This window comes from Rousettus aegyptiacus, unplaced genomic scaffold (assembly GCF_014176215.1).
Source record: "Rousettus aegyptiacus isolate mRouAeg1 unplaced genomic scaffold, mRouAeg1.p scaffold_m13_p_4, whole genome shotgun sequence".
Classification (NCBI taxonomy): Eukaryota; Metazoa; Chordata; class Mammalia; order Chiroptera; family Pteropodidae; genus Rousettus; species Rousettus aegyptiacus.
In genome coordinates this window covers 41,807,719-41,829,178 of record NW_023416307.1, presented here as the reverse complement: position 1 = coordinate 41,829,178, position 21,460 = coordinate 41,807,719, and the positions used below count along the sequence as shown (strand labels likewise).

The following is a 21,460-nucleotide window of genomic DNA, read 5'->3' as shown; positions in this document are numbered from 1 at the left end:
ACAAAATAAAACCCTAATTCATTTCTGTGACCACTCAGTAAACATACCTTGAACACCTCCCACATGACACGCATTGTGCTGGCTTGGTGGGTAAGAGGGCTACAAAGATAGATGAGACCAGGTCCTGTCCCTGTGGGGCTTATGGAGACATATAAAGATGATGCTGATGATGACAGTTATGACAGTACCACCACAGCCCCACTTGTATAGCATTTACTATATGGTCCAGGTGTAAGTGCTTTACATCTATTAATCCATTTAATTCTCACAACAACCCTATGAGATGGATTTTGTTATCATATCCATTTTACAGATAAGACAGCTGATCTACAGAGAGGTTAAGGGCTTGCCCAACATCACATAGTAAGTAAGCGGAAAGGCCGGGGTTTGCATCTAGGCAGATTCCAGGCTACACGATTTCAATCACTGTGCTGTCTCACCTCTCAAAAGGCAGTAGTGTATATGAACTAAAGTGTTACATGGGCTACGAGAGCCTCATCCAGGGAGTAGGGAAGAGGTGATGTTTGGGTTAAATCTCGGAATGAGGTTTAACTGTTGCGCCTCATTTGGGAGAACTACCTTCGTTTTGGGGAGCTCTGTTGATCTGTGTACCTCTACTTGCTTCATGGAGGCAGTTGTATTTTACATACTAAATGGTAATTGTCAAGGCCCTACGGACTTGACCACATTATAACCCAAAAGACCTACAGGAAGCGAACAGCAATGACAGGAGATGGCAGGAGAGGCCCCCACCTCATAGCCATGTTCCTCCGTGCACAACTTGCCCAAAGACATCTGTGTCTTTACGCGGCGCACGGCACACTCCTTGTCAGAGAGCCCGTCGGAATGTGAGGATATGTCGATGGGGATCTCTGGCGTCTGGGACAGCAGGTCGTCCAGTTTCTCTGCCAGGCGGTCTTCAAGTTTATCAGCTAACTCATCAGGGCTGTTTGAGTGGTCGCTGGTATTTCCCTCCTCTCCATCAGACACAGAGAAATTCTCAGAGCTAAAGGTCGAATATGACTGGCAGCTGCTGATACAGCGATGGGGCCTAGAACCACAAAGAACCAGAGGAACTTAATCATAGGAACAACTACTGTCCTCACCTCGTCTGTCAATCACAGCCTTGGTTAGAGATCATCTGTTTTTCTTCCTGTCCTTCAGGGAGATGTAAATCCAGATAGGTTGAAACTAATTTGAAAGCAACGAAGAGGGAAATTTATGTTTACGTGGCTAAACTCCAAAGCCGATGGCTACCACTAGTCTTGAAAAAAATCAGCTGGTCTAATCATCCTGCGTATACCTGTGCATGGTATGGAAATGTTCACACTGAACTTAGGCTTCTTATTCGCAGAATCCTAGATGCTCGCAGGTGAAAGAGACTTTGGAGATTCTCTAGTCTAACTCATTTCTCAGAACAGAATACGAGTTAGAGAAGGGAATGTACTTGTTTAAGGCCAAACCATCAGAAAAGGCAGAGCTTTCGTTTGGGTAGGTCTAGTCACACCCCACTCAGCGTCCTTCTCTACCCACACCCCACCCCAGCTGCACTGTCCATTGGGCATGGCAGCCCTGGAAGGGCAAGTGCCTTCACCACCCCTGTCAACTGATCCCTGACAGAAACGAGCTTGGAAGGCACATTCCCTCTGCGGCTGTGGGCACTGCCCTGTCAGTCAGCGGCTCATTCCAGTTATCATCTGGGTTTAGCTCTAATAAGGCAAAATTTTAGGAGTGGTGGGAGGAAAATTTGCAAAACTTCCTCATTTCTTTCCCATTGTTTACAAGTAGTCTAGTAAATAACGATGCTGTTAGCTTACACTGATTTAAAAACAAAACAAATAATAAAAGAAGACTGCCTTTTCCTCTGTCATTGTCTAATCTTTCTGTATTTCTTAATACAAAATGATTCTGATGGCATATGATCTAAGCCTGCCAGATAACCAGCCACGTGGTCGGCTGGGGTTACAAGGTGGGTCAAGGACTCATGAAAAGAGCCCATATGGAAAAGGGAAGTGAAAGCAAGACCCATACGACTCCTTGAAGCTGGAAAGGGGGACATGGAGAAGAATGTTATAATATAAAAAGCAAAACCATGCTGTAAAAACATAAATATAATTTGCACCATAGCAAAAAAGAAATGTGGGAAGCCTTTAGGTGGGCTGAATTCATGGTATGTCATAGGAGCAAAAGCTGGAAATGATATCCTTGTGATGCCAGTAAAATGAGTTCAGAGAATGAAAAGACATTTTGTTCTAGCTCGGTCTCGCTGCATAGGAGAAATCATAGTATCCAAGGAGACAGTAAGACAGTAATAGCAACACGGCAGGAATAGCTCGGGGAATGAGAACAGATTTCAATTTTGTGCACAGCATGGGGACCCGGAATACAATTTACTAAAAGACTAGGGGTCCCTTGGTTTTCAGGGAATTCCTGTTTCTGGGCAGGTACATGAAACTTTCAGGGATTCTTAGAGCTTTACCTTTCAAGAACAAAATGCCTTTAGCAGAAAAGGCCTCTTAGGAGGAAATCTTCCCTACTCCTACATAAGAGTAGCTGTATTCTAGAAGTAGAGGGGTGGGTTCCTTCTTTAATCCTATAAGCAAATTATATTACTGGCAAAATAAGAAGCTCTTTCCAAGGCTCGGCTGAAGGAGGATTCAATTTATCCAATTATAAATTAATTTGAGGCATAAAATCCAAGGCATGGAGAGTGCTATGGACTGAACTGTGTCCCCTAACCCCCAAATTCATATGTTGCAAAGCCCTAACCTCCAATGTAACTAAATCTGGAGACAGGGCCTTTTGGAGGTAATTAAGGTTAAATGAGGTCATAAGGGTGGGGCCCTAATCCGATTATAAGAAGAGGAAGATCTCTCTCTCTTTCTTCCTTCCCTGCTAACCATAAGAGGACACTGTAAGAAAGCTGTTGTCTGCAAGCCAGGAAGGGAGTTCTCACCAGGAACCTTGATGTTGGACTTTCTGGCTTCCAGAACTGAGAAATAAATTTCCATTGTTTAAGCCACTCAGTCTATGGTATTTTGTTACCGCAGCCTGAACAAACTAATACAGGAAGGTATACTAGAAACCAATAAAATAATCCATAAAACACATAACTAGCCCTAATAAACTGCCTACTATACTCTCAATTGTTACCTTGAATCTGTATTTCTGCTCCTTATCTTGAAGTTCCTATGTAATGAATTCTGATGAACTGAGATCCACTGTGCATAGCCAGTTACCAGAACATGGCAATGCAAAACCACGAACATAGTGAGTTCAAATTTCCCTACATAGTGGCTATTAGAAAGTCATCTACCATTGAACAGGAAATGGGGCAAACTCAGGGTTTTCCCCATTACACTGAAAGCAATCACGTATTTGATGATTTTACCTCTGTCTTCGTGGAAATTCAACTTCACTATCTACTTCCCCTTCTTCCTCTTCTGAGGAGTCATCTCCACTCTGCGGAAAACAAGGGGAAAAGAGTTGTCTCTCTTTCCTCAACTCTCTCTCTCTCTCTCTCTCTCTCTCTCTCTCTCTCTCTCTCTCACACACACACACACACACACACACACACACACAGGCATACACTTCTTGTAAAGATTTAATTATTACCAAAAGGCATTGAGTAGTAGCTTGCTGAGTGTCATTTTTATATATATATATATATATATATATATATATATATATATATATATATAATCTTTACTTATTCATTTAGGGACTTTTCCTGGGTATCCATGATGATAGGCCCTGCACTAGATGTTAGAAGACATATAGAACTGAGTAAAATGTTATCTTTGCCCTGAGGGAGACGAAAGCTCCATGAAAGTGTCCAGAAATATAGTTCCAAGACAGTAGCCCTCAGCTTTAACTTCTTTTCTATTAAATGTCTAGCTGACCAAAACATACTCATTTATATTTTAGACCCTTTCATTCCTTTAACTAAATTCCTGATGAAGATGATGATATGAAACCATAGCTAAAATTGAGTGGATGTCTACTGCGTGCTAAATACTTTTCATTTATAATCTTATTTTTAACTCATTCGCAAGATGAGCTCACATTTTTGGATGGCTGTTATGTGCTAGGCCATGTTCTAAATGCTTTATATGTATGAATTCATTTAATCTTCACATCAACCAATGAGGCAGGGTCCACTATTAATAGTTTAGCCCCATTTTACAAAAAAGGACACTGAGGTTCATAGAGGTACTAAGTGGAAGAGCTTGGCTTTGAACTCAGGTCTGTCTGACTCCCAAGCTTGGGCTCTTAACCACTACAGTGGACTGCGTCCCAGCTTACACACCCCAAGAAGCCAGAGGGCAAGGACAGAAACAGGTTCACTGACTGAGAACTGGCTGAGTCATGACGCTTATTAATTAAGGCACTGTTTTCCAAAATACATTGTGAAGAAAGCTAGCTCCATGGGGCATTAATAGATGTTACTTTTTAAAGGCGGTGTGATCAAATAGGTGAGGCAAATGCTGGATTAAACAAAGTTACTGCATGTTTTTCAAAGCCGAGGAGTTGTTTACATAAGCTGGCAATATTGTGTTAACCAAACTTGTTTCATAATGGGATCCTTCCTTCCTGCAGCATGCTTCATGACTAGGCTGGAGTAGTAGTTTGCGAATTATTTTGATTACATATCACTAATATATGGCCATTTGTCTATTTATAGATTATACGCATTTGAATCAGTCTCCTGGTTCAGTAGTTCCCAAAGTGTATTATCTAGTTCATCACTTATGCTGTGTGGAAAGAAAGTATTTAAAGCAAAAGTAACTTGTTTATGCTCTTGTAATCTCATCCTTTTACAAAATGTATACCTTTTATGTATGTTTTATAATGCACGAAATATGATAGGCTCTGACATTCCATGAAGGCAGTGACACACGATGCTGTTGTCATAACCGCCTACCTTTCGGAGGGGCCTTGTTTTTCGAGGTAGCATCGGGGGGGTGATGTGATGGGGGACGCCAAGGGATGAGGCAGACCTACAGCCGCTGAATTCGTTTTCTTCCATTTTCTCAGAACCCTGGGCATTTTCTGAGAGGAGATTATGTGCTGGTGACATAAAAAGGTTGGGGCTCCTCCCTGTTGGCTCAGCAGAGGGAACATCTAAGGACTCACACTGTTCTGGCCTACGTGAGAGGCAGGGGTCAGCCTGACAACAGCCCCAGGGGCCAGCCTGGCCCTTGTCAGGCTCAGAACTTCTCCAGCAATCTGCTGCCATGGCTGTGGAGATGAGGTCAGGGCTAGAGCCAGGCATCTGTCTCTGAGCATGGTTGCTGAGTGGGCTCCGCAGGGCTGCTGCTGGACCAAAATACCTCAGGTTGTTGGCGCAGGTTGCAATGTCCTGTCCATGCATATTGAGCCGGGGATGGTGACTCTGAGACGTGGCAGGAGGGGGTTGCTGGTATTGCTGCTGCGAAGAAGGGCATTGGGATTGAGCTTGGTGCAGATAAGTGGGTTGGGGTGAATTTTCCTGGGCTGGCTGGTTTTTTAAGATTGCTGCAAAGTCACTGTGGCTGCCTCTGCTGTTCCCTCGGCGGTGACGTGGTTTGCTCCGATATCGGCTCTTGCTGCTTGAGGTGGACATTTTGGGACTTCCGGATAAAGGGGATGCAGCGGGAGCCACCTCCATACTAGGGATACCTTCAGATCTCAACAGATCTGGCCTGGGAGAAAAGTACAGGCTTAGTTTAGGACATATGAAAACATATTAAAGTTTGGGAAAATGTATCCCAAGCCTTAAAATATACACACCCTTGGATTCAGCAGTCACACATACAGGGGTTCATCCAATGGAGGTAACGATGTGCACAAAGATGTATGTTTGAAGATGTTTTGCTACAGTATTACTTAAAATGGCAAAAAGTTAGTAATAACCTAGATGTCTGCTTATAGAGGATTCCCTTTATTCCTTCTGGATTTTATTCTGTGCCTCTATAGCCAAGGTACTCAATTTAGAAATTCTAATTATACCCTACAGGTTTCTTGATATCTGCTTCATAGTACGAGCTATCAGCGTGGTGCTAATATGCTAAGGCATAGGCATGGGCATTTGCCCACAATCAGAATCTGTCTGATGATGGACCGGAATAGATCCTACAAGGGATCGCAAAGGAATGAGGTCTGGTACTAGAGAAAGAAACTTCAGGTTAATTAGACAAAAGGCTAAATTCAGAGAGTTTGGTCTAGACATGGGCTTCTTGAGGGCTGACACTATGTCATATCCATCCTTGTATGTGAAGGACCTTAACAATGACTCTTGCTCATAATAGGTAGTCAATAAATGTTCAAGGAAGGGGGAATATGAGCGTGGGGGCAGAAGAGAGGGAAATAGTAAAGAACCCAGAAGACTGAATAAAACCAACAAGAAAAGGGATTGTGATGAGGACCCTGGCATTGTGCTGGGCCCTTAATGGGAGAAGGTCCTCTCACAGCTCTGTTTAAAGGTGCCCACTGGGCCAGTCATGTAGATCATGAGCAGGAGGAAGCCAGTGCCTGAAGGTAAACCCTGTGGATACTGACTTCAAGGCACTTAGGTAAACAATGATTTCTGAACTGATGAAGCAATTCAGGGCAGAGATTGTAGGATGCCAGGTAGTTCTGCTATTTCCTTTCTACCAGAGACTAGCTTCACCCTTCTTTGGGACCAGATAGACACAAATCGGCAGGATATTTCAAAGCTGGTGGGACCAAACTCTTTTTTTTTTTTAACAACAGAATCCTTTTCTCAAATTAATTATTTGGAGAAGCCCAGCATATAAAGCAGATATGGTGGAACAGTTGAAGAGGGGTGAGAGAGCAGAGGCCCCTCCCTACAGGGCTCTGCCTCCTCATCTTCTCTACCCCTGCAGTAGACCCTGAGGTGTTTCTCTCGCAGGGCCTGGGGTACCCAGACCTTGCTTGGAAACACAGATACAGTCCTGCTCCAACCCTATTTGATGAGGAACCCAGAGCCCAGCCAGAGTGGCTCATGGTCTCACAGCACATTACTGGTAGAATCCAGACCAGAAGACTCTGCCAATTTCCAGTCTTGCTAATTGTATAGTTAGAGTACAGCTTGAAGGGACACACAAATCACTTGAGAGCTTATTCAATTGATTAAATAGATCTAAGAGTCCGTGTTTCTAATATGCTCTCAGATGATGCTGAACTGAGGACCACACTTTGAATATTAGGGCCTATAGGAAATTAGCTGGCATCAGGCAGAAGGAGTGAGTTTTTCTTTTCTTTCAGGAGAAGTGCAGTTAAAGGTCTGTCTTAGCACAAAAGTTCCAGGAAGTACTGATTTATGATAAGGTAGGTACTGCTATTAACAGCTTCCTGTCTCAGCTTCACAGTTCTACTGTCAACTGGCCAACTTGTGCCCCAGAAGGTATCTGAACAGAGGACGCCCTGGGGCTTTTGTTGAGGCAAGAGAGCCTGCCAAGGCTCAACTGGGGCCATCTACTTACACAGTACCTGGCTATGGTGGGACCTAAGATTGCCGATGTGAAAGTATCCCAAGTTTGTTGAAGGCTGTTTTTGTTGAAGGTAGTGCAAAAATCACAGAATAATATTGATACAGCACTTACAGTTTACAAAGCACTTTGCAACATATAAAACATTTGTTTCCTACTATTACCATATCCATTTTACAGAGAAGGGAACTGAAGGGTCAGAGAAGGTAGTTGGCTTGTGCCCATCACAAAGTAAATAAATACCAGAACTCATAACTGGAAACAAAGTCTTTTGACCCCAAGGAATAGTTCTTTCACCATTCCAAGTTTCTCCTTATTATAAGGTATTTAGACTACTTTATTGGCCTTTACTCTCTTGTGACAGGCTTGGTGGATCCATAATTGAACTCTGACTCTCTTCTTTCTAGTCGTTAATGAAATACAAACTGAAACCTAGGCTAAAGGATGGTGGATGATTTCTCTCTCTGATCTTGGAGGTCACTGAACCTCTGACTCGATCATCATCGGGCTATCCAAATAATCTGAAACTCAACTCCTTAAAGGAGCAATTAACTGAAAGTACAACTCTTCCTAGTTCTAATACCCATCTAGGTCGCTTTCCTGGGCAGGTTCAGTTAGCCTGTTGACTAAGCATCTGTTGGTGGTGTCAAACGCCTTCTGACATGTTTCTCACAGCACAAATAAAACTAAACATGAAGTCATACTTTAAAAAAAGGTACTGTTTTCTCCCCTAATGCTCTTAGTTTTAACTATAGGCAGAATCCAGGGAGGAGCCGACAGGCGTACTCTGTCCCTAATTACTGTACCCAAAGAATAGGTGTTGGGATTCCTGGAGGGTTTTGCCTGGTGCCATCTGAGAACAATTTCTCAGAACTTGACTAGAAGGTGGTCAGGAGTAGTAAAGGAAAGCAGAATTGGAATTAATCCATGGAGTTACTCATTAGTAGTTTAGATTTATATTAGTCATGCTATGGTAGAATGACCAACATTCTGAAAGCTCAAAAAATATTCTTGGTTTGTATTTTCTTATTACCTTTATTCTTACCTCATTTAGCTCAAGTCTCACTGTTGGGTCCACACTCCATGTTTAGGGACATTCCTTTCCTTTACATTAATTTAGCAAGAATAGAGCCAACTCTCCATTCTTTAGGAAGAATGAGGCTTTAGTTTATAATATGCAAAGCTGGGATTTGAATTCAGGTCTGTCTGGTCCCCAGTTTATTTCTCTTTTCACTATTCCATGCTAAGATAATAAATATCTATGCCTCAGACAGCAAAAACTGGATTCCTAGAGTGCATAACATACTTTCTATTGCCTTCCTACTCTGTTTTACCTAGCGGCAAGTGTGCTAATGTACTATCTAGAGGCAAGTATGTTAAGTGAGGTAGAGCAGGCACATCCACCATCATTTGATTATGTATTTTTAGGGGGATATTGTCCCATTTATCTGAATATCAGGTCAGCACAAGTGTCTCAAACTCACCGTTTGGTCTGCATCCCAGGTTTGTGAGGGACCCCTTTTCTTTTCATGAGCTTCTCCATGGCATTGGGGTGGATTATTGGACGGACAGGGTGTCGTTTGTAGGTCCCCGGGTACTTCTTTTCCACTGCTTGCTCACGCCTGCAGAATAAGAGAAAAAGCCCCATCTCAGTCACTGCTGACACAAAAGATGGGCAGGATGTTTTCACAGGCTAATTCCACCCACAGATTCTGGCTACACTTACCAGATGCAGGCTATCTGAATAACAAGGCTGCCATTCAGGTAAAAAAGGAAATAAAATACTAACTTCAAATTAATCTGACTTCATTTTTTTCTTCAGCTCACAGATGGACTCAGAGGCTGACCTTCCCTTCCCCAACACATTTCATGAGAGACACAATGCAATGGTAGAAGACCAATTTATTTAAGTAGCTGCTGGTATGGCTGAGACCCTGAAGTTTTCTTGGCATTCTCAGGAATACCTTAAACCACTTGCAGTAGCTACCTTACTTCCCCAGGGGGCAACAAGCTCCCACTCATTCACATCAAGCTCCTTCATGAAATGAGGACCCCTTCTCTGAGCCATTCAACAAGGTGAAGTAGCAAATGCCTGTCAAGTGCATGTTCCCCTAGAACTAGCTCTGTGGCAACTCCACTCAACCCTAAACCTCATCAGGGTCAGCGACCTGTGCACAGCGTATCCCTGAAGGGATGCTGGGTGAATGAATAACAACATATCTGCCAGTCCTGAGTAGCAGCAACATGAAACAGTAGTACATTTCTGCTGATAGACCAAAATCATAAGGGCAGACAGTGGTCTGGATCCATACTTAATGAGCTCCTTCTCCCGCATCTCCAGCTGTAGCATGATGGCGCTCAGTTCCATGTATAAATTATTAGCCCGCTCAAGTTTCCTCTCATAGTGTTCACGGATATCTAAAGCATGCCTATCAAAGAAAACACAGGATTAGTGAAACTGACCAACTTGGGGGAGAACCAGGATAGTTTATCTTGAAAGTATTTGCCCAAAGGCCCTCTAAATTTAAGGCTTCCATGTCCAGTGCAATGACTTGGACAAGATGGAGTGGGAGATGGACAATTCAAGCTTTCCATTTGGTTTATTCTTAAGGACCACATCTAGCCATACAGAATAGCCTGGAGGGCCACATGTAATATCTCAATGTGATCTGTGTATAATTTGTAGCTCTTATGTAGTGTTAGGAATATCATAATAAGAATACACTATAATGAGATACAAAATAGTATAACTCATATGTTAATGGAAATATGCAGTTAGAGCTGACACCATAATCTCTCATTTATACTTATCCATGGTAGAGATCTTACCTAATTATAGTGGTTATCTATGACCATGTCTTGTACCCCTTACAGGTTATAAGCATCTTGAGACTGAACATTACATCTTATAAATTTCTGGCCTTCTCTGTCACCTAGGACAGGGGCCAAATGAACAAATAGCATTGCTCTAGGAATCTATGTTGCAGAGATAAAATAAAGGAGGATAACAGAGTTGGGGGGAGAGGATAAGACAACGATATAAAGGAAGGCTAACTTTTAAAGAGAAAAACAATAAATAGCGGGGATGAAAGGTATGTAGAAAGTGAAATGTTAATTCACAAACAGAGTTCCTGCTAATATCTGAAGACCTAGGGATAAGAAGAGGTGGAGAAGGAGAGATGAGCTGACCTGAGCTCTTCTCTGCGCCTTCTAATCAGTTCTTCATCTAATCGGTGTATACAAGTTCCTTCACTTTTGATTTTCTCAAAGTGTTTTTTCACTTCTTCTCTCCATTCAGCCTGGGCAAGGATAAATTAAATTTTGTTAATATTCTAGGAGTTTCAATCCTGTTATAATCATAGGCTCATGTACAAGAATATTTTTCCCTTCATACTTTTCCTGAGGAGCCTTACAGAATAAATAGACGTTCAAGAAATATTAGTTCATGTGTGTGTTTTAATTTCCTTTATGGAAAAATGGACAAAAAATAGAGAGAGATATTTAACTGCAATAAAATGGCCCCATGTGAAAAAAAATATTAGTTCATAGCAAAATATCTCATGATAATATATCTGCATACCCCACCACATTTTTTGTATTCAGTCCAACAGGCAATACTCTTTCCCAGTTTCCTGAAACTACTGGCCACCAGAAACATCATAGTTACAGAAACATCGTAGCTGGCGTACTAGCTATCACATCTGGAAGTGAAGATGGGTGGCTGAGAAAGACTGGCCAGATATAATAGCTCTGATAACCACATGGTACAAGTATGTGTCAGTGAGAATATAATCGTCTTTACAATTGGCACCAGAGTTCCTCTTAGGCTTTGTTAATGGAGATACCTTGAAAAAAAATATTTGTAATAGAAGACCCAAGGGGCACGAACAGCAGACGATAGGAATAAAAATTATACAAGAATTTTGGAGTGAGGGAAGAACAGAAAAAGAAAAGAAGGACGACGAAGAAAAATAATATGGCTAAACAATTTAGTAAGTAGTCTGACAAAATTATTAGGATAGGGATAGATTTCTAATAGGTGATTTAAGTTATTTAAAATGTAAGCCTCTTCCCATTTCCTAAATGAAGACTTTAGTGAAGTCACTTGACATTCATCCTGACGTTGGATGAATGTTTTTGTTTCCTTAGAAATCAAGGAAAGGTACTGAACTTCATATTTGGGTCAATGACAGGACAAAGATAAAGGAGCAACCACAATATAGAAGGAATGGGGGCCAAGAATTTTAGGAAGGCAGAGCCAGGGTGGCCATGAAATCATAAATCCTGAGGAATTCACAGAAATGTTAGGACATTAGTCTCCCCATAGGTTATGGAATTTCAAGCCAATTTTATTTAAGTTTTAGGAGGCAAGAAAACCTCTGCTGGAATATAGTCTACGGGCAGTTTCTAGAAAAAGAGCTAAAGGAGATGTTTCTTCAAATTACATATAGACTACCATCTTAATCAGAATAAGATAATTTCCAGTGAAGGTTAGCTGTGTAACTAAATGTTTCTTAATTGTATAATCTCCCTCTAAAACTATTCCATTACCTTTAGATTCAATTTAAAAATGATCTCTCTAGATCATGGAGAAAGTTATGCTTAAGTAATTGTGAAATTATAGAAGGTTTCTCCCCAAATTTGCCATTTCTCATTTATTTTTATAGAGGAAGTACTGTAATAAGTATCTAAATATTATAATTATTTAGAATGTGATTATCCTGCTTATTTGTTTATAATATACTAGGTCATTTATAGACAATATATATGTTGACTGACCATTGGAGAAAGATTTCTGTCAGTTGGCTGACTTTCGGGCACCAAACCTGCCAAACAATGCCATCAGAAAGCCAAGATCTAGAATGTGCCGTCCTTTGTTTGGTAACAGTCTTTAGCAGTATCTAAGCAGTAAATACAGGTCTGGTTGAGCCCCAGGTAATGCTGTTCTCTCACTCATCAGATCAAAGTCACGAAGTAGGAAGAGTATTTTAGCTTTGAGAGGCTAAAGGCTGACAATCAAGAGTTAGATAAAAAAAAAAAAAAAGGATAAAAGAGAGGGCCTAATTTGGGCCTTAAAGTGTCCTCTTTTGTGCAAAAACATGTCAGTGGATTCTAGAACAGTACTTAAGGGACCAGGAAAAGGACTACCTCCCTCTGGTGGTGTGGAATCAAATATCACAGATCAATTTTTCTTAATTGTAGCGGAAGTAAACCTCCTGATATCTAGCTTAGAGGAATGGGAAACTTAAAGAAAACCCTCTGAAAATTAAAACCTGTTAAGAAAGCAGATTTCCAAAAAGAAGTTCCCTCCTGTGAAGCGGGAACACGATATGTGGGAAGATAGCAGGTATGGATTAACAATGTGTTTCCCTCAAAGGTATCACATCACTGGTAGATGTTAATTTTGGAGTTCTATTACACATACTTAGAATCTTTATGTAACAGGGGTTCCAACTGGCACATAATTTGCAATTTGGACATGTGTGGGCATATGTGAAGAAATGGAGGGTGGGCAGGCCTGAAGCCAATCTGCACAGAGATGAGGAGCCTATGACAGAAAACACGTGTCACAAGAGAAGGCTGAGTCCTGCATGAACTTGACCTAAAACAAAGCCACGATCATAGGAGTGGAGGGGTATTTCCCATTGTTTCACAAAAATACCTATAAATCATTGGGCTATAACCAGCACTGCTCTGTTACTTTTTACAAAGTGTGACTCTTCAGGGAGAGGAAATGTTTATTGTGTGAACAGAACAATGTACAGCTTTGGAATCTTGTGAAGTCCAGAGCTTCAGTGACAGCAGGAAATAACAGCTCCTGGTGGGTGATGGCAGTGCCTTAAGGATACGACAGCATCCAATGGATGCCAGCTGGGGACTATAGTCTTTCAGCAGAAAACAGTGCTAACCAATAAAGTAATACCCAGCAGATGCTAGCCAGGAGATCGCTGTGTCTAGCCAGAGTCAGTGAAAAGCAGAACAAATGTTGTCGACATGAGGTCATTTGAGTCCCAGGAGAAGCGGCTGCTTCACAAGGTACTGAGGTCTTGTGGAAGCAGGTAAAGAAAAAATCCAGTGAAACTTGGGTACCACCATCAATTGGATCCTTTATGTCCCAGATAAGGCCTGGGAAAGGCCATGGCATTTCGATTTTTGTCTTCTCCAGCCTTCTAGTTATTTAGTCAGTAGACTGAAGCTCTTGCACTCAAGCCTCGCTTCTTTTCTCTCCCGTAGTATAGGTGTCAAAATGAAGTTGAATTAACAGATGAATGGATAAGCAAAATGAAGGTCTACCCATACAACAGAATATTGTTCAATCATATAAAGAAATGAAGCTCTGACACATGCTACAACATAGATGAACCTTAAAACATGCTAAGTGAAACAATGAAAAAAAAATTATATGACTCCACTTAAATGAAATATATAGAATATGTAAATTCATAGAGTCTGAAAGTAGAACAGAGATTACCAGGAGCTGTGGGGAGGAGGGAAAGGGACATTATTGCTTAGTGTGGTGACAAAAAATTTTTGGAAAAAGTAGTGATAGTTTCACAACACCGCGAATGCCACTAATGCCACTAAATTGTGCACTTAAAATGGTTAAAATGGTAAGTTTCATATATATTTTACCCAAATTTTTAAAAAGTAAAAAAAGACATTGAGTGAGTTTCAGCCTTGCTTGAGGAGCAGAGAAGCAGGATGTTGGGGATGATTAGCAAGAAATCATAGATTCTGAGTCAGAAAAGGCTCAGACATTGTCAAGTCCAGCTCTTGATTGGCACAGAGTCCTCTCTCTTTACTGCCTCCCAAGTAAGAGCCCAGCCTCTGGCTAAGCACCTACTCGCCCATGACTAGATTACTCTTAAGGCAGCACTGTCTATCCGTATAATGAGCTTAGTGTCTCTGCAACTCCCACAAACTACTGGGTGGTCACAGTGGCACTCAAAAGGAAAGCAGACTGGCACAAAGGCAGAGGGTGGTGGAAGAGCTTAGGAGCAGGGCACACGACCCACCAGCAGCTGGGATATGGGACGGGGCTAAAATGTTTTCTAAAGACTGGTATCAAATGTAATTGAATACCAGGAGCAATAATTGCCTACTCAGAGAAATGTGTATTGTCTAGGAATTAAGCAATAGCTTTGGCAGAATCTAATATTGTACTGAAATTAGTTGCTTTGTTCATCTGTGCTATATATGCTGCACATCTTTATACATGGGCTGTTGATGAAAAACAGATGAAGCATTCTCTCTCAGGAAGGCATCAGCTGGGCTTCGGCAGCACTTTCTTTTTATATATATATTTTTTTATTAGTTTAAAGTATATAGTGCATTGGTTAGACATTTACATAGTTTATGAAGCGATCCCCCTGATTACTCTATCTTCCCTCTGGCTCTACACTTAGCCATTACCTTACTGCTGTCTGCATTCCCTATGCTGTACTCCCCATCCCCGTGACCCTCTCTATCAGCTACTAATTTGTATTTCTTTAAAACCACATGAACAGACCTAGAGGTGATTATGCAGAGTGAAATAAGTCAGAGAAAGATAAATACTATATGGTTTCACTGATATGCAGAATCTAAGGAACAGAAAGAATAAACAAATCAGCAGCGCTCTTGGGTGACGGTTTTGGTGGCAGGCAAAGACCAGAGGTTAACAATCATTGACTGATAACTGACGTAAGAGGATTTTGTCAGCAGGCAGGAGGAGGTGAGGCCTCAGGTACAAGACTGCTACAGAAGAGCAAAACCATGTGCTAAACAAGCAGTTTTTCCCCACTGGGGTAGCGCAAAGTCAAAAGAATGAATAGGAGTTCCCCAGCTACTGTCTTATCCATCTCAGGAGTTCATCAGAAAAAGGACCCAGAATGTAACAATCCAAAGGAGGTTTAATTTGTGGAGCTTTGGGGGAGGTGAATAATTTCTTACAATTGAACAGTTCTTTACAGTTTATAATACACTTGCATTTTTATCTCACTTGATCCTCACCCAAACTCCACTAGGAAGAAAATATGTGATTTCTTCATTGTTTAGATGAGTAAGCTGAGGTTTAGAGAAATCCAAGATCACAGCACAGGCGTTTGGACTCAAAGTCTGTTGCTTTTCCTATTACCACACTAGCTAGTTCATAAACACTGGATTATTATTAGCCAGAGATAGTCTGAATTTCAGACCCAGAGATATCAGCTTGTAAGTACCTAAAAATTCTAGGAACTAGAAAGAATAGCAGATTTGGGGCTATTTAAGGAGATGTAGAATTTTATGTTGAGAGAAAAATACAGAATTAATGAATATTAAAAGGTGTCCAGGGTACTAAGTTTTTCTCCTCCCCTCCTTCTCCTCCATGCCTTCTCTCCTCCCTTTTATATTCTTGTTCCAAAAGAATCTTTTGTTTTCTGAGTTTGATTTTAGTGCTGTATGTGTTGATAAAAATGAATTTGTACAAGTGAGGATACTGACTCTGGGTGCTGACTTGCACTACATAGCACTTTGCATATGGTGGGGGTTCAGAATATGTTGCACTGGCATCAAAAGTGATATTCTGGGAGCACTCGAGAAAAATATGTTTAGAACTTGAAGTTTTCCAAGTGTATACAGTTACACTGTCTCAATGGCTTGTGACTCAGTACTTTTACCAAAAACTGCTTTACAAAACTGTGTTATGTATAGTTTTATTATAAAGGAAGCAAAGCTGTGATTGCAACCATATCTTCGAGTTTGATGCTCACTATTGTTCTCTTTCATTTTACAAAAGGGCCTTAGACCTTTCCTGAACACTAATAGTGGAAGCTATTTGACAGATTTCTTTTCCAGTGCCTCACACTTACATATGTTTAAATAGATAGATGGGCAATAGTTTTAATAGTTCTAAAGGAATTTATCTGAGTGCATATCAAAGTATATAAGAAATGGCCTGAAGTCAACCTCCTACATCCTCTTATTTCCTCTAAAATCAAACACTTTATATACATAATTCCTCAGGAACACTAAAAAACTATAAGGGCAAGCCTGACCATTTAAAGACACAGTTGTGGAGAGAGCTAAGTTTGTGAATTGTAAAGAATGTGTTGGAATTCTAGGCAACAAGATAAGAATCTCTGAATCATCATTCCTTAGAAGCTGCCAAAATCCTTAGCCTTTATTAAGATACTCCCTAGTGTCTGATGGGCAGAGTATCTGTTTATCAGACACCTGAGAAGCACATACTCCAAGCCTTGGTTTCGGGCAGGTGGTAAAACATATTGGTAGCCTTGCTTTACTCCCAGGATAATGCCTCTCCCAGCCCCATACTCTTCTCAACAGACTTTCCTGATAGGTAAACTTATCTCCATTAGAGATGGGGGGCTTAGGAGGAGCACACTGAGACCCACTTTTCAATAAAATGTCTTCTCTGAGAATGAATCTTTGAACTGTTACTGGAAGTCAATGAAGAAATGGAATTTGTCTTATAAAAATTCGTTTTAGAAACATAGTAGTAACATGAGTGATACAAAACTGTATGAGAAGAAATTAGGTAATACTGTAGTTAAATTCTTCAGGCATAAAGCTGTAATTTAGGATCATCGTATTATTTCAAAAGCCATAGTTTCATCTCATTTTACTCCTTTTGCTATTGCCTGGGTCAGGTAGGGATAAGGACCTTATGTATGTATATGTATCTCCCATCACTCCCTCTCCAGGTTGATAATGGTTAGACTGCCAATCCTCATGAAGTTTACAGCATTTTTGCTTAATAATTACAAATCCTTTCCCTCTCTGCACCCATGCCTTTACAATGTGTTATGGCAGATTCTCTTGTCAAGAAATGAATTCTATTTCTCAGTCTGGGTTGGCCTGTGATTTGCTCTGGACAATGAGCCATTAGCACACATGATGCACACACAGGCTTGAAAATCAGTTGTGCACTGGGGCTTGCTCTCTTGTTGCATTTGTCACCCTGAGAACACCATGTGAACAAGCCCAAGCTAGCCTGCTAAAGGGTAAGAGGCCATGTGGAGGAGAACCAAGATACTATACTAATAGCCGACCAATTGCCAGACTTGTAAATGAGGCCATCTGGAACTTGCTAGCCTCCCAGCTGACCCGGTAACTGACCGCGGACATGTGAGTGAGCCCAGTCAAAACTAGCAGAAGAATCACCTAGCCCAAATTCCCAGCCCACCAAATTATCCGCTAAACAAAACCTGATTGTTTTAAGCCATAAGTTTTGGAATGGGTTGTAATGAAGTAAAAGCTAATCAATACATTAAATTATATTTTATTTGGTGGTACCAGGTAACACATAAAGTTAGAGAAAAGGTTCTCTCTGGGCCTAATTCTATCATGGGTTCTCTCTGGTATTTAACGTCCCTCCTCTGCACTTAAGTTTTCCTACTTCAAAGAAAGTAATATTTTTGTGAAGTTCAGTTATAATTCTAATTCAAATATATGTACATCACAGTTTTCATATCTTCTTTTCTTCTTTTCTCTTCAGTGGTTTCATCAGAACCCACTATGAGGATGAGATTCTGATACACATTCTTTTCCCATGAGATAATAATATATACGTGCATAAAAAAATGCCAAAGTGTCATATGTATGAGGTAGCATGGTTACTGCTTCACAATGAATAGAGTTGAATAGTTATTATAAGAATTAGAATTGCTCTCTTCTAAGACATACTTTTTCTTATTGGTAGTTCCCTGCCCACCTGGTCAGTAGCACCTGGTAGAAAGTTTCCAGACTTACCTGAGACTTAAAGTAAGTTTCCTGTGGCGTGGCAAGAACATCTGCAGATGCAATGTCTAAATGCATGAGTGTCTGCCGAAAGGAAGGTCGGTTACGAGGTTTACTTTGCCTAAAATTAAAAAAAAAAAAAAAAAAAAAAAAGACAGCTTGTACATGTCAGAAGTTATGTCCAGGAGGATAAAGATTTTATTCTATTTTATAAAAAAATTTCCACTTTATGAAAACCATTTTTGACTGCATGCATTAGCTATATCACAGGCAGTGTTGATGTACTGACAAACAAAAATTAAATATAACTATGACATACTTCTAATAAGGAAATGGAAATCTCTAGGATCAGCAACCTGTTTGATAATAATAGCCCTTTAGTGTTGGTAAAGTAGTAATAGCTATCATTTACTAAGGCCTACTATTTCAAGATATTCAAAATTCTTTTTTTATAAATAGTTCCAAGGTTCCCAGTCTTTACACTACCAGGTGATTCCAAATACATAGTAGAGACTTCCCTGCACTTTTAGAGAAGTTTTAAATCTGGTTTTGGGAAGAAAGTAAAAGTGAATACTAGAAGAAATATATTGCTTACCATGTCTGTTTCATAAGGATTTTGAATCCATCAGGGCAAGTGGAAGGAACTGGAAGATGCAGGCTATTGCTTCCAACACCCCAAATAATGGCTGAAGAGTCTACATCTTTGTAAGGGATCTCTCCTGTCAGCAGCTCCCAAAGCACCACTCCAAAAGACCTACCATAGTACCGGGAACATGCACAGACACATTTCAGAAAGACTGATTTGTATTTTAGTTGTTTATTAATTTTTAATCAAATGCATACCCAGTTTTAAAATTTTAATATAAGAAAAATTTTAATATAAGAAAAACAGAAACAGCTAGGAAAGCTCTAAAAAAGTAAAATCGATGAGGGGGTAACCAATACTATCAGATATTATGACATATTGTAAGACATATTCTGGTGTATGAATAGATAGCCAGACTAATGAAATGGAATAGAAATCCAGAAATAGACCAAATACATATAGGAACTGAATATATGATAAAAGTGACATAATATCATGGGGAAAGTGATTATTTAATAAATGCTGTTGGGACAACTGGGGGAAAGATTAAATCTATATTTCATCTTTCATCAAGCTAAATTCCAAACAAATCAAAGATTCAGATGTGAAAAATGAAACCATAAAAACCTTGAAAGAACACATGGGAAATTGAAAAAAAAAAAAAACCTCTAAGAGTGGTGAAGGCTTTTCTAATTATGAAATCCAGAAGCCATAAAAAAAGGAATTGATAAGTTAAACTGTATGTAAGAGAAAATTTGGCATAGGCAAAAAACTCCACCATGAGCAAAATAACAAAAAGTGAAAAGTACCTATAATTCATATATATAAGAGGCTTATCTTCTTAATATTTAAAATACTCTTATAAATTGATAAGAATAAAAATCAGAAAGCTTAGCAAAGGATAAGAAGAGCTCATAAATACGAAATTACAAATGACTTGTAAACATGGAAAAATGCACAACCTTTTTTTTTTTTGGTATAACCTTTCTTATAATAGGAATGCAAATTAAAACTGCACCCAAGATACCATTTTTTTTTACCTATATGGTTGGCAAAAATCCAAAAGTTTGTCAGTGAAACTGAGAAAACATTCTTATACATTCCTGTTGGGAACAAAAATTGGTATAATCCTTAAGGAAGACATATTGGTAATAATTATCCAAATTAAAAATGATCCTAACACTTCTACTTTATCTTATTTACTTTGGTGTTACATACGATTTTAACATTATTTTAGTTTTAAGTCTAAAAATTATTAGTTGCCAATTTAAGAAAGGAAGAAAAGCAACTACAGGGAAATATACTGTTAATAGCAAATATACTGTTAATGTAAGATTCAGAGGAAAAACTGATAGAGATTTTTAAAAGGCCAGAAAAAAAAAAGAATAGCCCAAAGGGGCCATTTAGTAAAAGGGCAAACAGCCCTATATGTATCAAAGGTCTAAAGCATATGATTGTATCACATCAGTATCTCACTGATACATATGTCAGTGATATATATATATATATATATATATATATATATATATATACATATACATACATACATACATACATACATACATACATACATACATAAAATGATGTTCTGAGTTACCAAGCATAGGTAAACTTTATTTAAAGTATTTTATTCAAGAAGGTGAGAATTATGTAATACATTTCAAAAAGACTTTTACACTAACTGGTTGTTTGAAGTAAACTTTCTGTTTTATAGAAAAGTTAGCATATTCTTTGAAGGTCCCCCAAACTGATGATTTACTGAATAGTCACCCTAATTCCTCTCCCAATCCTTCTTACCAGATACCATCATAATGGGTAGTACCTCAGCTAATATGGGATTGCAAGCAACCAGAAATGAGTAACACTAAAGAATATTTTGGGAAAGTAGAGGTGTCAAAGGATGAAAGTGCTAATAGGGTAAAAGTTGGCACAGATGGTGCTACTCACCATATATCCACTTTTTCAGAGACAGGTTCATTCCGTATCACCTCTGGAGCCATCCATGCAACTGTACCAGCGAAGGACATCTTGGTACTTTTATCACTGAGTTCCTTAGATGTACCAAAATCTGAAATTTTTACTGCATCTGTGTGAGTCACTAAAACACTTCCAAAAGAAATAAAGAAAACATCCAAATTGTTAGTACTAATGAAAAAAACATGACTCAAATTGGCAAATGAAGACTTTGTTTGCTGGTCTGCACCTTGTAGAATTCAGCTTACGTGTTTCAATATTACTAGGACATTAACTACAACCTAGAAACAGCATCGTCATTCATACTTGTGAGGCAGCATAGCACAGTGGGCCTTTACACCTGGGTTTATCCTGCCTCTACCACTTGCTAACTGTGTGACCTTTGCCAATTTACTTAATTCTTTTAAGCCAGTTTTCTCAATCTGTAAGACTGAGAATTCAGGTCACATTATTCTATCCAAAAATTCAAAAAGCTCTGAAACAAGTGTATAAATATTTTTTCATATGTATAAAGCAAACTCACTTTATTAATCTCATTTTGTGTGACTACCGTAGGTTTGGCTATAGACATATGAATGTGGCTGATTATAGGATACCACCCCAGTCTTTACTGGGGACATAATGTAATGCACTATGTTACCTTTCTAAAATCATGTGACTCTAAGAATTTTGGATAAGGGACTATGGGCCTGTAATAATGGCCTTA

General features: G+C 39.6%; 1 protein-coding gene across 7 annotated transcripts in view; it reads right to left on the bottom strand.

The window, feature by feature from the left end:
* Positions 1-21,460, bottom strand: part of MAP3K13 (mitogen-activated protein kinase kinase kinase 13) — a 137,839-nt gene that overhangs the window by 6,368 nt on the left and 110,011 nt on the right. For all 7 annotated transcript variants that reach the window (XR_001598788.2, XM_016159717.2, XM_016159716.2 and 4 more), the window contains 9 exons: positions 20,728-20,886; positions 18,790-18,948; positions 18,207-18,315; positions 10,665-10,774; positions 9,788-9,904; positions 8,960-9,097; positions 4,925-5,684; positions 3,392-3,462; positions 754-1,051 (listed from right to left, as the gene is read on the bottom strand). Coding sequence is in view for 6 of the 7 variants with exons in the window: in XM_016159717.2 (XP_016015203.2) it covers positions 754-1,051; positions 3,392-3,462; positions 4,925-5,684; positions 8,960-9,097; positions 9,788-9,904; positions 10,665-10,774; positions 18,207-18,315; positions 18,790-18,948; positions 20,728-20,886 (1,921 nt within the window). In the remaining variant the exon portion in view is untranslated. The remainder of the gene's footprint in view (positions 1-753; positions 1,052-3,391; positions 3,463-4,924; positions 5,685-8,959; positions 9,098-9,787; positions 9,905-10,664; positions 10,775-18,206; positions 18,316-18,789; positions 18,949-20,727; positions 20,887-21,460) is intronic.